Genomic DNA, 18200 nt, shown 5'->3' with positions numbered 1-18200 from the left:
GGAGATTAAACTCAAGAGTGCTTATTTTTCATCACTTGCTGGTCGCTTTGGAGAAACTAGGAATAAGATTTGGAGGAACTAGGAGATTAAGAAGATTCATTAAAATGAAGTTGATAGATTATAGATTTTAATGCATTGTTTTTGAAAGTTAAGAGATAAGACATTTTTATTAAGGATGTACAACCCGCTTCTAAAATACTGATAGTATTATATCTGTTTGAATTTTTATAATGACTCGTAAACTGGAACAGTATACTATCCAACAAAAGAATCTAGACTTTCTGGAAATGGAAAAGATCCCTAGTTGAATTAAATCTTATGGACAGGTAAAACAGAGTAGGTAATAATATATGGATGCTGATCATATTTCTCTTTGCCTGACATGTCATAAGGGGAAGGATAGATCAATAACTTATGGTTTCAGCCATTTCTGGCAGTGGCTGTAGCTGTTCATATGAGATGATGACAATTCACTTAGTTAATACTTTGTTAATACTTGGGAATTCTTCCTAGAATATACTGACTTCTATTATGTATGGCATAAGAATAACTGTTTTGGGTGTTAGATGGGCCATAGGATGACTCCCAGGGTTGTAGTAATGTACCGGACTTCTTCATTAAGGCATTCATTCAATCCCCAATTTTTCCTCACCTCTCTTTTATTTGCCATAGGGTGATTCTCATCAGTTTCGTGTCATGGCAGCTGTTCTTCGCCATTGTTTACTAATCGTAGGTCCAACTGAAGACAAAACAGAAGAGCTACACAGGTAGGTAACCTCTACTGATATTTCAGTGAAAGACATAATAAGTTCTTATTGTTTTTATGCATCTAATTTTAATTGTTATAAACACAAGAAAGTGAAAATATTACAGTAAACTGGGTAGCTGGTAGGTCAGAAATCATTACTATGCCCTGATGAGAAATTTTCATTCTTTGACTTTGTTGTATTAAGCCCCAACAAGAGAAGAGAATTTGGCATTTGTTGCATTCAACAATAAAACCCAGAATGATAATAATAGCACACAGTTATTGAATACTGTGTGTGGCATTATGCTAAGTGCTTTATAAAGATTAACTTCTTTTAATCATCACACCAACCTTATGAGGTAGGTACTATTTTTCCCTTTCAATACATGATGAAACTGAGTCATAGAAAACTCAAGCAGTTTCTCCAAGATTGTTCAACCCTAATAAGTGAAAGAGCTTGGGGTTGAACCCTGATTTTAATTACTACACTTAAACTAATAATCTCACTATTTTCATTGTAAGAGTATTTACCAAAAAGTATATCTTAAGCAACATGAATTAAATTTTTAAAACTTATTATAAGATTTGGGCCACAGTCTCAAGTATTAATATATAAAAAATAGTTCAATTTTTGTGACTTGCCTATTAGAGCTATTATGGAATGCTTTTAAAAGTTATCATTCTCGGGGCTTCCCTGGTGGCACAGTGGTTAAGAATCCACCTACCAATGCAGGGCACATGGGTTCGAGCCCTGGTCTGGGAAGATCCCACATGCCACAGAGCAACTAAGCCCATGCACCACAACTACTGAGCCTGCACTCTAGAGCCCACGAGCCACAACTACTGAGCCTGGGCTCTAGAGCCCACGTGTCACAACTACTGAGCCTGTGCTCTAGAGCCGAGAGCCACAACTACTGAAGCCCCTGCACACAGAGCCCGTGCTCCACAACAAGAGAAGCCACTGCAACGAGAAGACTGTGCACAGCAACGAAGAGTAGCACACACTCGCAGCAACTAGAGAAAGCCCACGCGCAGCAATGAAGACCCGATGCAGCCAAAAATAAACAAATAAATAAATAAATTCTTTTTTTTAAATTATCATTCTCTGAGAACAGCTGAAGCAGTATTAATGCATCTTTCTAGTTCTCTTACTATTTTGTATCAGGTTTCTAGTAACAAGTCCTCTGACTTTAACATGAGATTGATTGCTCGTGGCACTTTATTCTATAAGAACCCAAATGGCATTTTAAACAATTCAAATAAATTTCAAATCTGCAAACAAATAACTTTGGCATTAAGTCTGCTTTACAAATAATTTAAAACTGAGTTCTTAGTAGAAATTACCTTTTGAGCATTTATAGTATTCTGTTTTCCACAATATGGCTTAAATAAAACTATAGAAATACAACCAGAGTGTAAAGTGAAACATACCCTTGTTCTTTTTTCAGTCATACCCATATTATTTTAGTTATGATTGGCAGTTTATTATTTGATATTGTACTGAGTTTGTTGGTAGGTTATCTTTATGTACTCTGCCCTGCAAGTCTTCAAAAGATTGTTTTCTTCAAAATTAAAAAGTATACTTCTTTCTGCAGCTACAGATCAAAATTTCCTTTAATTTTCTTGAAGCTGTGTCTTTAAAAATAATCAGATTAACTGCAATAAATCATATCCTCTAAAAAGATTTTATTAAGCATTTTTGTCTGACTAATTTTTTATAATCAAGAGACACTAGAAATCTAGCTATTCAAACTTAAAACTACAAGAAAATGGGTTTATAAGCCCAGGTATAAATGTATATATGTATGTATTTATTTATTTATTTTGGAAATTACATATCACAAGTTAAATGGCATTCATACAAGGATGTGAGAAGAAAGTGTTTTGATGGGAATTGTTACAGTAGTCACAAAAACATTGTTAAGGCTTTCTCTGAAGAGTGAATTTAATATTTTAAAACAGTACCCAGTATTCGTAAAAGGAGAGCAAAACTGTAAAGAGGTTTTAACACTCAGATTTCTTTAAAGTATAGATTTCTTTATTTTACTTTCTGATGATATTTGCTTTAAATATTTATTTTTCTTAAATAAATTTAAAAGATATTTTTCTTTAAATTTACTTCTATAAGTTGCTCTGATAAAATATCTGTTAGCTACATTGTAAATAAGAAGGAATACCCCTAGAGCCATAGACAAGATTTATATGTATTGCTAAAAGGCTTTCCTGGGAGATTGAGGTTGCTGCTGACATGACAGTTTATCTGGACTGGCCCTGCATGTCCCTTAAATCAGAATTAAAGTGATTAGTATCATTTGAGCAGTAATGACTCTAAGCTAATCCATTTAAATGCAGAAAAAATACTATACCAACCTCAAAGGGCTATTTTAAGAACCTTACTAGAATTGTAATATCTACTAAATTCTGCCCATTTGTAGTGACTCTGAAAAGAGTTTGTGTGTGTGTGTGTGTGTGTGTGTGTGTGTTTAAGGCATCATTTTAAAAATAATCAGAATGTTTCAAGGTAACATCTCATTCTATTTTTTTTTTTTTTTTTTTGCGGTACGCGGGCCTCTCACTGTTGTGGCCTCTCCCGTTGTGGAGCACAGGCTCCAGACGCGCAGGCTCAGCGGCCATGGCTCATGGGCACAGCAGTTTCACAGCCTGTGGGATCTTCCCGGACCGGGGCACAAACCCGTGTCCCCTGCATTGGCAGGCGGACTCTCAACCACTGCGCCACCAGGGAAGCCCCATTCCATTTTTTAAAGTTAATATCTAAGTTTGTTTTTTGCTTTTTTTTTTTAAGGAAAAATGTAATGAAAGAGGTAAACCTAGATAGTGTGGTGTATGGTTATGCATTGTCATCAAACTCAGAGGGTTGTAATATGATTAAATGAGAAATTAGTAAAGCCATCTGTCCCTGGCACTGAGTAAAGCTCTCAGTAAATGGGGGAGGAGCTGCTACTGCCACTGCCACAACACTGCAGCCACTGCTACTTCTGTTACTATTATTATAATGAGCATATTAGCTTTTAGATCCAATGTTTAGTTCTAAAGCTCCTTTTTAAGGTTTATTGAATTTTTTTAAACATCTTTATTACAGTATAATTGCTTTACAGTGGTATGTTAGTTTCTGCTTTATAACAAAGTGAATCAGCTATATATATATACATATATCCCCATATCTCTCCCCTCTTGTGTCTCCCTCCCACCCTCCCTATCCCACCCCTCTAGGTGGTCACAAAGCACCGAGCTGATCTCCCTGTGCTATGCACCTGCTTCCCATTTGCTATCTATTTTACATTTGGTAGTATATATAAGTCCATGCCACTCTCTAACTTCGTCCCAGCTTACCCTTCCCCCTCTCCATGTCCTCAACTCTGTTCTCTACATCTGCATATTTATTCCTGTCTTGCCCCTAGGTTCTTCAGAACCATTTTTATGTTGTTTTAGATTCCATATATATGTGTTAGCACACAGTACTTGTTTTTCACTTTTTGACTTACTTCACTCTGTATGACAGACTCTAGGTCCATCCACCTCCCTACAAATAACTCAATTTCATTTCTTTTTATGGCTGAGTAATATTCCATTGTATATGTGTGCCATATCTTCTTTATCCATTCATCTGTTGATGGACACTTAGGTTGCTTCTATGTCCTGGCTATTGTAAATAGAGCTGCAGTGAACATTGTGGAAGTTTATTGAATTTTCATGTTTTGTTTAGGAAGCTATTTCTTTGTATATATTGCGATTGTGTAGTGAAGTCTGTTTTCTGTTAATCTAAGATTTTCTCAAGCCAGATGCTTGGTAGGCATGTCAGGAGCCTGTTAAGGTACTCTAGGAGATGAGTGGGTCAAAAAATGGCTTAGCAGCAGTTTTTCTGATATGTTGTCTGTGTAAGACAGTGCCTTTTTCTTTTTTCCCTAGAGAAATCAGGAGAACATGGACATAGAGATAAAATGAGTTAGTTCACAAAGACAGCTGACCTTGATGTCGACTTCCTTTCCACTAATCAGCATCTTATATAGTTTCTACAATCTATTTGTTCTATTTCATTTCCTTTTGTCTATACTTATCGTAATAAGTAAATTGTTGGTATGATCCACCCTTTTGGCTCCATTAAAGGACATCCTAATTCTGTCCAATTCTAATATCTGCCTGAGAGTATTTTGAGCCCTCTTGTCCATAATCAGTAAGCTTATGCATAAGCACTTAGCCAAAAAAAAGTTGCATGTGGATGTGGTTGTGATTTTGTTTTATTTGGAGAGAAGGGGAAAGATGGGGATGGCCTATACACTAGAGAAGAAAGGAGAGGGGAGGACCAGATCTGATTTAATTTCTTGCAGCTTTTCAGCATAATTTCTTTCATGCAACACATTGGCATCTACAAAGCTTTTTTTTGTTTTGTTTTGTTTTTACCCAAAAGAGCCAGTGTTATTTAAAAAGTACTTACCTCCCTGAAGATTGGTTCAAGATGGTGGAGTAGAAGGACGTGTGCTCACTCCCTCTTGTGAGAGCATGGGAATCACAACTAACTGCTGAACAGTCATTGATAGGAAGACACTGGAACTCACCAAAAAAGATACCACACATCCAAAAACAAAGGAGAAGCCACAATGAGACGGTAGGAGCGGCGCAATCACAATAAAATCAAATCCCATAACTGCTGGGTGGGTGACTCACAAACTGGAGAACACTTATACCACAGAAGTCCACTCACTGGAGTGAAGGTTCTGAGCCCCACGTCAGGCTTCCCAGCCTGGGGGTCCGGCAACGGGAGGAGGAATTCCTAGAGAATCAGATTTTGAAGGCTAGCGGGATTTGATTGCAGGACTTCAACAGGACAGGGGAAACAGAGACTCCATTCTTGGAGGGCACACACAACGTAGTGTGCGCATTAGGACCTGGAGAAGGAGCAGTAACCCCATAGGAGACTGAACCAGACCTACCTGCTAGTGTTGGAGGGTCTCCTGCAGAGGTGGGGGGTGGCTGTGGCTCACCAGGAGGACAAGGACACTGGCAGCAGAAGTTCTGGGAAGTACTCCTTGGCGTGAGCCCTCCCACAGTCCACCATTACCCCACCAAAGAGCCGGGTAGGCTCCAGTGTTGGGTCGGATCAGGCCAAACAACCAACAGGGAAGGAACCTAGCCCCACCCATCAGCAGACAAGCAGATTAAAGTTTTACTGAGCTCTGCCCACCAGAGCAACACCCAGCTTTACCACCACCAGTCCCTCCCGTCAGGAAACCTGCGCAAGCCTCTTAGATAGCCTCATCCATCAGAGGGCAGAAGCAGGCAGAACTACAGTCCTACAGCCTGTGGAACAAAAACCACATTCACAGAAAGACAAGATAAAAAGGCAGAGGGCTATGTACCAGATGAAGAAACAAGATAAAACCCCAGAAAAACAACTAAATGAAGTGGAGATAGGCAAACTTCCAGAAAAAGAATTCAGAATAATGATAGTGAAGATGATCCAGGACCTTGGAAAAAGAATGGAGGCCAAGACGGAGAAGATGCAAGAAATGTTTAACAAAGACCTAGAAGAATTAAAGAACAAACAAACAGAGATGAACAATACAATAACTGAAATGAAAATACACTAGAAGGAATCAATAGTAGAATAGCTGAGGCAGAAGAACAGATAAAAGACCTGGAAGACAGAACGGTGGAATTCACTATTGTGGAACAGAATGAAGAAAAAAGAATGAAAAGAAATGAAGACAGCCTAAGGGACCTCTGGGACACCATTAAATGCACCAACATTCACATTAAAGGGGTCCCAGAAGGAGAAGAGAGAGAGGACCTGAGAAAATATTTGAAGAGAGAGATTATAGTTGAAAACTTCCCTAACATGGGCAAGGAAATAGCCACCCAAGTCTAGGAAGTGCAGAGAGTCCCAGACAGGATAAACCCAATGAGAAACACGCCAAAACACACAGTAATCAAATTGACAAAAATTAAAGACAAAGAAGAATTATTGAAAGCAACAAGGGAAAAATGACAACATACAAGGGAACTCCTATAAGGTTAACAGCTGATTTCTCAGCAGAAACTCTACAAGCCAGAAGGGAGTGGCATGACATATTTAAAGTGATGAAAGGGAAGAAATTACACCCAAGATTACTCTACCCAGCAAGGATCTCTATCAGATTCGATGGAGAAATCAAAAGCTTTACAGACAAGCAAAAGCTAAGAGAATTCAGTACCACCAAACCAGCTTGACAACAAATGCTAAAGAAACTTCTCTAGGCGGGAAACACAAGAGAAGAAAAGGACCTACAAAAACAAACCCAAAACAATTAAGAAAATGGTAACAGGAACATACATATCGATAATTACCTTAAACGTGAATGGATTAAATGCTCCAGCCAAAAGACACAAGCTTGCTGAATGGATACAAAAACAAGACCCATCTATATGCTGTCTACAAGAGACCCACTTCAGACCTAGGGACACATGCAGACTGAAAGTGAGGGGATGGAAAAAGATATTCTGTGCAAATGGAAATCAAAAGAAAGCTGGAGTTGCAATACTCATATCAGATAAAATAGACTTTAAAATAAAGAATGTTACAAGAGACAAGGAAGGACACTTCATAATGATCAAGGGATCAATCCAAGAAGAAGATATAACAATTATAAATATATATGCTCCCAACATAGGAGCACTTCAATACATAAGGCAACTGCTAACAGCTATAAAAGAGGAAATCGACAGTAACACAATAATAGTGGGGGACTTTAACACCTCACTTACACCAATGGACCGATTTTCCAAACAGAAAATAAATAAGGAAACACAACTTTAAGTGACACAATAGACCAGTTAGACTTAATTGATATTTGTAGGACATTCCATCCAAAAACAGCAGATTACACTTTCTTCTCAAGTGCACACGGAACGTTCTCCATGATAGATCATATCTTGGGTCACAAATCAAGCCTAAGTAAATTTAAGAAAATTGGACTCATATCAAGCATCTTTTCTGACCACTGCACGCAGAGTTGTTTTTCAAAAAGTAACTCTGCTTAGAATCCTCTTGTGGCTCCCCTCTGTCTTTATGATTAAGAGCAAACTTATTTTGTCACTATGCGTTTATTAATGATCCGCAAATGCATCTGGGAAATTTGTTTTTCTGGCTTCTGCACCTACTCCTTTGCCAGCACAACTCTGGTTTAAGGTCATCAGTAACCCATTTGGCCATAACATGTATCTCATCATGGCAATCCCCTTTATAATCCCCCTTCCCCACTCTACACACTCATACACACACTTTTTTTGTCTTATGCCTACTAAGGCCCTGTCCTTTAGAGGCCTTGTCCTTTGCTTTAGACTTAGGAACCTGTTTTCATTTCCCCACAGATACCATATTCTCTCATTCTTCCAGATATTTGCTGTTCCTTCCTATAGTATAGTATGTCTCCTGTTCAAAAGCTCCTTAATAGCTGCCATTTACTATGTACCAGGCAGAGTGCTTTGCATGCCTTTTTTCATTTAATCCTCACATCAACCTGATGGGATAAATTTATTTCCCTTTACTTTAGAATTAAGGACACCAAGGCCTAGAATAGGTCATGTAATTTGCCCAAGGCACACATTTCTAGGAGGCAACTTAGAATTCAACCCATTGCTCTACAAATTATGTTATGCTGTCTTCTCTTAGGAAAAGGAGCATATTTTATTTATTTTTGTATACTTAGCATCTAGTACAAGGCATAGTAAATATTTGTTGAGAATAAAGTGAGACTTGAGCTAATCTTAAAGAATGAGACCATTCTAAACAGGAGAAAACATGGACAAATACAGAAATGAGACTATGTCTACAGCATACTTAGAGAACAATGACCAGGTCCCTATGGGTTAACACTTTGCCACCTGGATTTGCTGTTCCAGTCTTCTTTTGCCCTTTGCAGTAAACCTCCTCTAGGTATCGACTATCTGATTCTTCTACTATTCTCTCTTGAATCTAGTCTACTCAGGTTTTAGTCCCACTACACCAGAATGGCTATTATTAAGGTCACTTCTGTGTTTCTAAATCTAGTCACTTGATCTGTCCACCTCATTTGACCACATGTGATCACTCCATTCTTACTGATATACTTTCTTCCAGGATACCATCCTATCTTGGTTTCCCTCCTACCTCACTAGTTGTAATTTCTTCCTCTCCCACTCAGCCTCTGGATGGTAGAGTGCCCCAGGCCTATCTCTCATAGTCTGTCAATCCACACTCACTCCTTTACTGATCTAATCCAGTTTTGGTCTTTAAATACCATCTACATGCTAATGACTCCTCAGTTTATATCTCTAGTCCAGATCTCCCTCCCTGATCTCTCTGACTCTTACAGTTAACTTCCTGTTAACATCTCCATTTGGAAGTATAACAGACATTCCAAACTTAACATATCCAAGATTACACTCTTACTCTTCCCCTAAAATGTTGCTTCTCCTGCAGTGTTGCCCATTTCAATTTATGGCAACTCTAGCTTTCCACTTGCTAAGGCTAGAACCTTGGATTCTCACACCCCACAACTAGCCTATCAGGAAATCTTCAAAATGTATCCAGATCTAACCACTGCACTGTTACCACCGTGTTCATTCACCTGAGTTATTATAATAACACCCTAACTGGTTGGCCTTCCTCACCTTTGACATCCTACTAGTTGTTCTCAACACAGTAGCCAGAGTGATCCTTTTAACATAAGGATAGAGTATATTACTATGCCAAGCCCTGTAGTGGTTCCCCATTTCATTCAGGATAAAAACTAAAGTAATAATAGCCTGTAAAACCAATCTGGCTCCCTCTTACCCAGCTGAGCTCCTGTCCCACTCCTCGCCCTGTGTGTGGTGGTTCAGCCACACCAACTTCATTGCAGTTCTTCATATATGCCACTACTCCTGCCCTGGGGCCTTTGCTCCTGCCCTTCTTCCTGGAACGCCCTTTCCATATGTAGTCACAGGGCTTACTCCCTAACTTCCTTTAAGTCTTTGCTTAAATGACACCATCTCAGTGAGGTTGTTCAGACTACCCTATTCAAAATTACAACTCACATGTCCTGTTTACCTCCTGAATTTTACCCTCAGACCATTTATCACCTTCTATTCAATTAACTTCTTTTGTTTGTTTACTTTTTTTTTTTTTTTTTTTGCGGTACGCGCGGGCCTCTCACTGTTGTGGCCTCTCCTGTTGCGGGACGCGCAGGCTCAGCGGCCATGGCTCACGGGCCCAGCCGCTCTGCGGCATGTGGGATCTTCCCGGACCGGGGCACGAACCCGTGTCCTCTGCATCGGCAGGCGGACTCTCAACCACTGCGCCGTCAGGGAAGCCCTGTTTGTTTACTTTTAATTGACTGTTCTCTACATGCTAGAAAATAAGCTCCAGAAGGGCAGGGATTTATTTCTATTTTCTTCGTAATACCTGCCTAAAAAATTCCTGGCATAAGTAATCAATAAATAATTACTGAACTGAGTTAGACTAAAGTAAACTTAGGTATTTACATGTGAAAATCTTTTGGAGATCTTGAGGTTCATTTAAGTAGATTTTCCAGCCATGAAAAACGATATGTGAGCCCCAAATGTAAAGAAGATACATTTGACCAGGAAAGTTTGCCAACAGCTGTAGGTCTGCTTGTACTGTTATCATGCTCCTTAGTGTCATCTGGTATTAAATTGTTTAGCCCCTCGATTGATACAGGCTTGGATTTTAGGTTGCCTTCCTTCTCCCACAGCTATCAAGGCTTTAATCAGAGCATTAAGGAGCTCTAAATAGGCCCTGCTTTTGAATCTGCATATCAGGAGGGGGCTGGGAGTATGAGTGGGAGGATGTCATGTCCCAGTGATTAATGATCTCGAGGAAGCTGAAAAGGGGAGAGTAATATACACAGTACTTCTACCCCCTGGAGTAGGAATGCAAACACCATTGTGCAGATCTGTGCATAGTCACTGACTTCCTGGTAGCTGGAGAATTTCATACACTCTTCTACCACAAATAAAACTGTCAGAGAAGTGACAGCTCAAAAAGCTGGCTTTCCTTACTTAAAAAGAATAGCTCAAACACAGTGAGCCAGAAAATTAATTTTGTAGTTGTTTGGGAACCCAGTTGTTTAATAAGAAACGAGAAAATGGGAACTTTTCTTGAAAAGCCTAAAACCTCCAAATATTTGTTGAATCAAACTCTACATTTGGTTTCTTAAATTTACGAAATTCCTGGAAACTGCTTATTTTAAATGAATTTAAAGGGAAGCATTCCTTTGTAATGAAATGCATTGCCTTAAACTTTTCAGTGTGGTCTCTATGGTAGACTCAGAGAATCATACTACTGGTGGACTCCAGCCTATTGCTCTATGTGTTGAAAAACACCTAACATTTCAAAGTGGCTTTTACAGTTTTAGAAAGTAATTCTAAAGTAGAGTTCTATTTTTTTTTTCTTTTAACCCCAGTGAATCTATGATATTTAATAACAGTTTCCAAATGCTTAAGTCAGAAGTGCAATATATTTATCTATAGATAAGGAACTACAGATGTTTGCAAAAATTTTAAAAGGAAAGTTTGAGGGAAAAGCATCGTATTTCAGCCAATTGCAATTATTTACAAATAATCAAAATTAGAAACATTGTTGAATAGTAGTAGTAGTAATAGCAGCAGCAGCAGCAGTAGAGATTCTTAGTGGGGACAACCAAATAACTTGTATTTTACCAGGAACCTTTCATTTATAGGACTTGTTAAATTATTTTTGTTCTTGGTTCTGATTTTTTGGTGCCCTTTACATTACCAGTTATTGTTCTCCATTGTCTACTTTTTCAACTTTGAGTTCTTACGAATATTTTTTCCCGTAATATAAAAAGAAAAAAAAGAAATATTCATTCTTGGGGAAATGCAGCCACACTTCAGGGTAAAGGAGAGAAAATATTTTGTATTTTATTTCTGTTTTGTTGTTGTTTATTTTGTTTTATATTTGAGGGTATCACTATAATCTAAATTAAAAGGAACTACTATGGGCTAAATTAAGACAGCATCAGTTAGATTAAGCCCTGAATTTGGTTTCCAAGTGGTTAGACTTTTAAATTGTATTTGCAAGAGTTTATTTTTAGTCAGGATGCAGTTATTTTTAGATCTGCTTCTCTGTCACTAGGAAATGTAATGCCTGTCTCTCCATTGTTGTTTATCAGGAAGTTCTGAGGCACAGGCTTTTAAGATCCAGTTAGCACAGAACACCACCTCTCCTTTTAAAAGAAAAAATATGAAATAATGCATGAAGGAAAATATATGAATTGAGAGCATGTCTAATTTTTAAATTGTTAGTGTCAAACACTAACAATTTTAATTTTAATCTCTTATACACTGAGCAATGAATGGAACAAGATTTTTAGGGAAAAAAAATACAAGGTTTGGGTTCCCCCTACTGGTGTGCATCCCAGGCTCATTATTTCATTAATACATAGAAAGAAAGGCCTAGGGGGATAGAGATTTGAAGTAGCTATGTTGGCCTCTTTTAAAGAAATCTGGGGACGAGAGGAGAAAAAGCACCATTTACCATTTTCTGCAAATGTCTTATGAAATAAGGGATGATCTAAAAATTGTATTTCTGTATCTAGAAAGGACAAAATTTAATCCTACAATATTTGGTTTTTAATGTTGTTGCCTCTGTGATAAGCTGCTTATATACAGTGTTCCTCAAATGCTTTATGTTGTAATCTAAGGAATAATAAGACATCAGTGAATCCACAAAAGGATTTAAAATCCCAAGGAAAAACTGCAAATCTAGTATTGTATCATAATAAAATTAAAGAGCTAGTGTTAAAGCTCACTAATTCCTATTTTAGCATTTCAGAAAGTGACATGACATCATATGATTGTGTGTCCATTTAACATCTGTTCTTTCTAATTTGTCATGTGCGTATTTGAAACAGTTCTCTTTATTTTCTGTTAGTCAGTAAATGCCAAATAATATTAAAGGCTCATTTTGAAAAAGAAGAATTTTAATTGACTCCTAAAAGTCACTTCTGAACTTATTATGTTTGTGTTTTAAAGGACTAGTCAGTCAAATTAAAATATTGTCTTTTTAAATTGCTTTTCAGCAATGCAGTCAACCTTTTAAGCAATGTTCCAGTCTCTTGTTTGGATGTTCTCATTTGTCCATTAACCCATGAAGAAACAGCCCCAGAAGCAAGGACGCTAGATGAACTGCCCAGTGATAAAACAGCTGAGAAAGAAACAGTTTTGAAAAATAATACCATGGTATACAATGGTATGAATATGGAGGCCATTCATGTTTTACTTAGTTTTATGGAGAAGAGAATAGACAAGGTAAGACTGATAAAATTGAGAAGATGCTTCTAAAGAATGTAATTGTACACACATACAGGCATCACAGGATGTGATTTTTGAATCTAAGCTTTTTTTTTATAGCTGACATCTTGAACAATTATTTATACTCCAGAAAGCATTTTACTGTAGTAAATGATAAATTGCTGAAACCAAGTGAATTTATTTGTTTAAAGCTGAAAATTGTGTTGATGCGACACCAAAATTGTGACTAGTGCCTGAAAACAAAGGAAAAAGTAATTACTTTTCTATGTAGGTATTTTGTAAGTTCTAGAAGTAAAAATATCTCCCCCCCAAAATTTGATGATAACTACTTTCCATAACACCTAAAAGACATCTTTAAAAGAAATTTGTCAACTTTCCATTTGTTGTAAGCTGCTTATTTTCTCTTTTCTGTCACTTGCTTTGTCGAGTATCTGTATTAAAAGGCAGCAAGTTAGGATGGGTTGGTCATCAAAACCTTCGCCTTGTTTAAGCCCATTTGCTGAGCCAGTGAGGACCCTAAAAAATGTAGAAAAATCCAGGAAGGATAAAAATGGGCATTAGTAAACATGAAGATAACTAATGAAATGGAAATATTTTTAGGAAAATAATTTTTAAAATAGTTTGTACAGCTTTGGTAACATAAAGGTGTCTCCCTCTCAAAAAAAGAGTATTAATATACTCAGTTATATGAAGAAAAGTAAACTGTTAGAAACTAAACTAATGCAGCATGTATGGTTTTCTTTGTAGGGAAGCAGCTATAGAGAGGGTCTAACTCCAGTTCTCAGCTTATTAACAGAATGTTCCCGAGCCCATCGAAACATCAGAAAATTTCTCAAAGATCAGGTAACTGTTTAATGCATATTAACATCTCAAAGTTAATCTTATATGTGTTTTTTTAACATAAAATTAATGAGTCAAATTCTATCACAGTCATTTTCTTTCAGAATGTCAGAAACTCAAAAAAGTTAGTGTTAAATCTTTGAAATCTTCCTAATCCAGAAATAAGTGACCCGGTCTATTTTTTTGAGTCATTCATTCATTTACTCAACAAATGTTTATTGAGATCTGTGCACTGTATTCTAAGCATTGAAATACAAATGAAGTCTTTGCTTTGTGGAGTTTCCCTTATTGTAGGAGGACAAAAAGTAAATAAATATATGATACAATGGCAAGTAGTGATAACTGTTCAGAAGAAAGATACAGGGGAAGGGAAAACTTAAGGGAATAAGGAAGAACCTCTCTGAGGAAATGACATTTGAGCAGAAACTTGGATAAGTAAGGAAAGGATCTTTGAGAATATCTGGAAGAGGATATTCTCTGAGAATAGTTCTGAGAATATTCTGGAAGAGGAATGTACCAGACAGAACGAATTCAAAGTCCCTGGATGAGAGGATGCTTTGGTATGCTTAAGGAAAAGCAAGAAGGCTGGAGAACATTGTGCGAGGGGGAGAGTGGTAGATGAAGTAAAAGAGGTAAGCAAGAACCAAATAATGTAAGGTTGTACAGGAATTTTGATTTTCTTCTAAGTGAGAAGGGAAAGCATTGGACTGTTCTGAGAAGGGACGTGATGTGACCTCATTTATATTTAAAGATATTCTGGCTACTATATATAAGATAGACTAAAGTAGTGTGAGTAGATGTGAGGAGACCAGCCCAAAAGAGAGCTGATGATGAAGGTTCGGAGTAAGATGGTAGTAGTTGGAGTTCATGGTAAGAAGTCATCTTTCTACCTCTGCATCTACTGTCTGTCTGCATCTATCTGTACCCCCATGTCCTATGTCTCCCCGCTCTGTCACAAGGGATGAATTGTCCCTGCTTCCTTCTGTGGCCAGCCTCTGCACTCATATCCTGGATACCTTTCCCTCTCACCTCAAGAACTTTGCTCCTGCATTTACTCCCTCTCTTTCTCCTTATATTAATCTTTTTTTTTTAATGTACTGGATCATTTTTGTCTGCACCCAAACACATCTTCCATCTTAAAAGCAGAAAAACCTTCCCTTAATCCCACTTCTCAAGCTGCCTCTCCATTTCTCTTCTCTTCTTTATGCAGTGTTCCTCAGGAGAGTTTTCTGTGCTCACCCACTCTCTTCCTTTTACTCATTTTGATTCTCTTCTGAACCCACCGTAATTAGGTTTTCATGCTTTTCACTCTACTACAAAGGTGTTTGTCAAACATCATCAACCCGATATTGCCAAATCTAATAGTTCTCAAATCTTTTTTTTATTCCCTGGTAACATTTTGATGTAATTAAGTATTCTCTCCTACTTGAAGTACCTTCTTCACTTGGTGTCTAGGACACAACAGGGAACTTCTTCTTTGCAGTGTTTGAGCTCCCCAAGGCAATATTATCTTTGTCTCCATTTCTACTCTCTTGTTGGTCTCATTCAACAGCCATGGTTTTGAAAGTCATCTATTCACTGATGACTCGCAAATTTCTGTCTCTACCCTTGACCTGTCCCCTAAGCTCCAGACTTATATAACATACTGCCTACTCATCTCCTCCCCTTGGATGTGTAGTAGGTATCTTAAGTTAACGTATCCCAAACTAATCTCTTGATTTCCCATCCCTCCCCACCCTGTCTTCCCCTTCTTTCCTCATTCACTACATGGTACCACCATTCACCCCATTGTTCACTTATTGCCATATAGAATTTCTCTTAATAAATTAACTAGGTTCATTTTCCCCCATATGTTTATGGTCAAGATTTAATAAGCACTTTACTGTGTGTAGAGCACATTAATAGATATTGCTGATAAGGAGAAATTAGAAAGTAGGGACTCTTATCTTTGAAGAATTTATAGTCTATTGGAAGACTAGCTACCATCAAAGCATGAATAATCATTTAAGCAAAATAAATTAGTTAATTGATGAGTTAAGGTCATTTCCAAGTTTGATTATTTTAAGACATTCTATCATGACTAGGAGGACTTGGTGGAGAATAATAAATGAAAATACTTTGTGTTCTATATTTTAGCTTTTTCACAGAGGAGATCCACGTTCAAGTAAACTGTTTAGATTTTGCCATCTCTAACCAGGATAGCCCCCCTAAAATCTGTTTGTTAAACAGATTATTTATATGAAGGTCTTGGACTATACATTATGTAGATACAAAAGATTGTGAGACCCACTCCTTATCCTCAAAGAAATACTACAGTACAGATAAAGAAGGAGACATGACAAGTAAAAGATAACTAAAGAAAGATACAAGGCACGATACAGAAATCCACTTTCTTTCTGAGGAAGATGCACTATAGACTATGAGGATCAAGAAGGGCAGAACTTAAAGTAACAGATGATTAACTTTGATAATAGTGTAAATGGAACCATGGCTAATTAATTATTGTGCCCCATAGTTAATTCCTGATTAAATCCAAGTCGTGCATACCCAAAGTAAATTGGTCTTGAGTATTCAGTATTTGGGCAGGTAGAAAGAGAACAGATGGTAGAAATTACTGATTCAGATTGGATTCATCTGGAGAGGCTAATAGAAGAGATGAAGATGCTATGGATTTGAAAGAGGAACTGGACAAGATTTCTCAAAGAAAAGAAAAAATTTAATGGAGGGTAGTATTTGGGGGGAAATAGAAATGCTCCATACATATGCAGTTAGGGCGTGATATGTAACAATGAAGACTATAAAATTTCACTTCAAAAACTTGTTAAGGAACCCAAAACATAGCTAAGAAAATTTTTGTGTGATAACCTTTATTAATAGATACTATACTCTGGAACTGTAGGTACATACCACATGAAATCATTTGTTACATGTCTCATTCCTCTAGAAATGGGAGATAATCACAAAGAGCATTTTGCTCTATCCTACCAGAGATATTGAAACACGGATTCTATAAACACTTTGGGTAGATTAGTCAGTTTTCTGAGATTTAGTTTCCGGGTTTTTTTCACAGCTGTATCTCCAGGGCCTCCAGTACCTCCTGATACATGGTAGGTGCTCCGTATAGAAAGAGATAAGGAAGGAAGGAAGTCAGCTGAATGGATTAAATAAAAAATAATATACACATAAAGAGTCTGGTATAGTAAATTATAATTTGACTTTGTGTCTATCTTCATTTCCTAGCATAGTGCCTAGCTTATAGAAGGCACTTTTAAAAAGTTACTTGAATTAATTCATTCTTCCTTCAATCATCAAATATTTGTCGAAACCTGTAATATGCCGGGCACTGAGAGCAGTACACAAAAGAGAAAGAAATCCCTGCCCCCATGGAACTGACTTGTGGAAGAAGGCAGACAATAAAGAAAGAAATATATACTGTGTTAGGTGGTGATAAGTGCTGTGAGGAGGATTAAAGCAGAGGTAGGGGGATTAAAAAAAGAGAATGCTGAAGGTTAATTATATAGGGTGGTCAGGGAATGTCTTCCTATAAATAACATTTGAACAGAGACCTGAAGAAAGTAAGGGAATGAGCCAAGCCAGTTTCCAGAAAAAGAGTTTCTGGGCAGAGGGAACAGCAAATGCAAAGACCATGAGGTAGGAAAGTGCTCGGTGAGTATAAAGAGTTCCATGGAGGTTTGTGAGACTATAGCAGTGTAAGCAAGGAATATAATAGAAATTAAGTCAGAAAAGAAGCAGGAAGCCACATTATGTGAAACTTAAGGAATTTGGAAGGACCTCATCTTTTACTATGAGTGAGATGAGAAGCCATGGGAACTGGAGGACTTTGTGAAGAGGAGTGACATGATCTGACTTTCAAAGGATCATCCTAGCTGCTATGTAATAGATCATAGAAGGACCAGGATGGAAGCAGGGATGACTTAGGAGACGGTGGTAATAGTTCAGATGAGAAATATTGGTAGCTTGAATTTGGTAATACTAGAGGAGATAGTGAGAAGTTGTTGGGTTATGGATATAATTCAAAGGTAGAGCCAGAATAATTTGCTGATGGATTGGATGTGGGATGTGAAAGAGAGGAATCAAGGCTGTTTCCAAGGTGTTTGCAGTAAACAGTTGGAAGAACAGACTTGCTATTTAATGAGATGGAAAACTGTAGAAGGAACAGCTTTGTTGGGAGCTTCAATATTCTGCTTAGGACATGCTAAATTTGAGAAGCCTATAAAAGTCTGGAGGTCATGGAAGAAATCAAGATAGACATATACTTTAGGGAGTTATCAGTAAATAGAGA

At 37.5% G+C, this 18200-nt stretch overlaps 1 protein-coding gene across 7 annotated transcripts in view; it reads left to right on the top strand.

Annotated features, from left to right (window-relative positions):
• The window catches only part of RIC8B (RIC8 guanine nucleotide exchange factor B), a 116499-nt gene that overhangs the window by 52483 nt on the left and 45816 nt on the right, over nucleotides 1-18200 (top strand). For all 7 annotated transcript variants that reach the window (XR_009543268.1, XR_009543267.1, XR_009543265.1 and 4 more), the window contains exons 4-6: nucleotides 673-767; nucleotides 12826-13054; nucleotides 13805-13900. Coding sequence is in view for 2 of the 7 variants with exons in the window: in XM_060164704.1 (XP_060020687.1) it covers nucleotides 673-767; nucleotides 12826-13054; nucleotides 13805-13900 (420 nt within the window). In the remaining 5 variants the exon portion in view is untranslated. The remainder of the gene's footprint in view (nucleotides 1-672; nucleotides 768-12825; nucleotides 13055-13804; nucleotides 13901-18200) is intronic.

The sequence above is a fragment of the Lagenorhynchus albirostris genome, chromosome 11 (assembly GCF_949774975.1).
Source record: "Lagenorhynchus albirostris chromosome 11, mLagAlb1.1, whole genome shotgun sequence".
Lineage (NCBI taxonomy): Eukaryota > Metazoa > Chordata > Mammalia > Artiodactyla > Delphinidae > Lagenorhynchus > Lagenorhynchus albirostris.
This window is presented reverse-complemented; position numbering and strand designations above follow the sequence as displayed.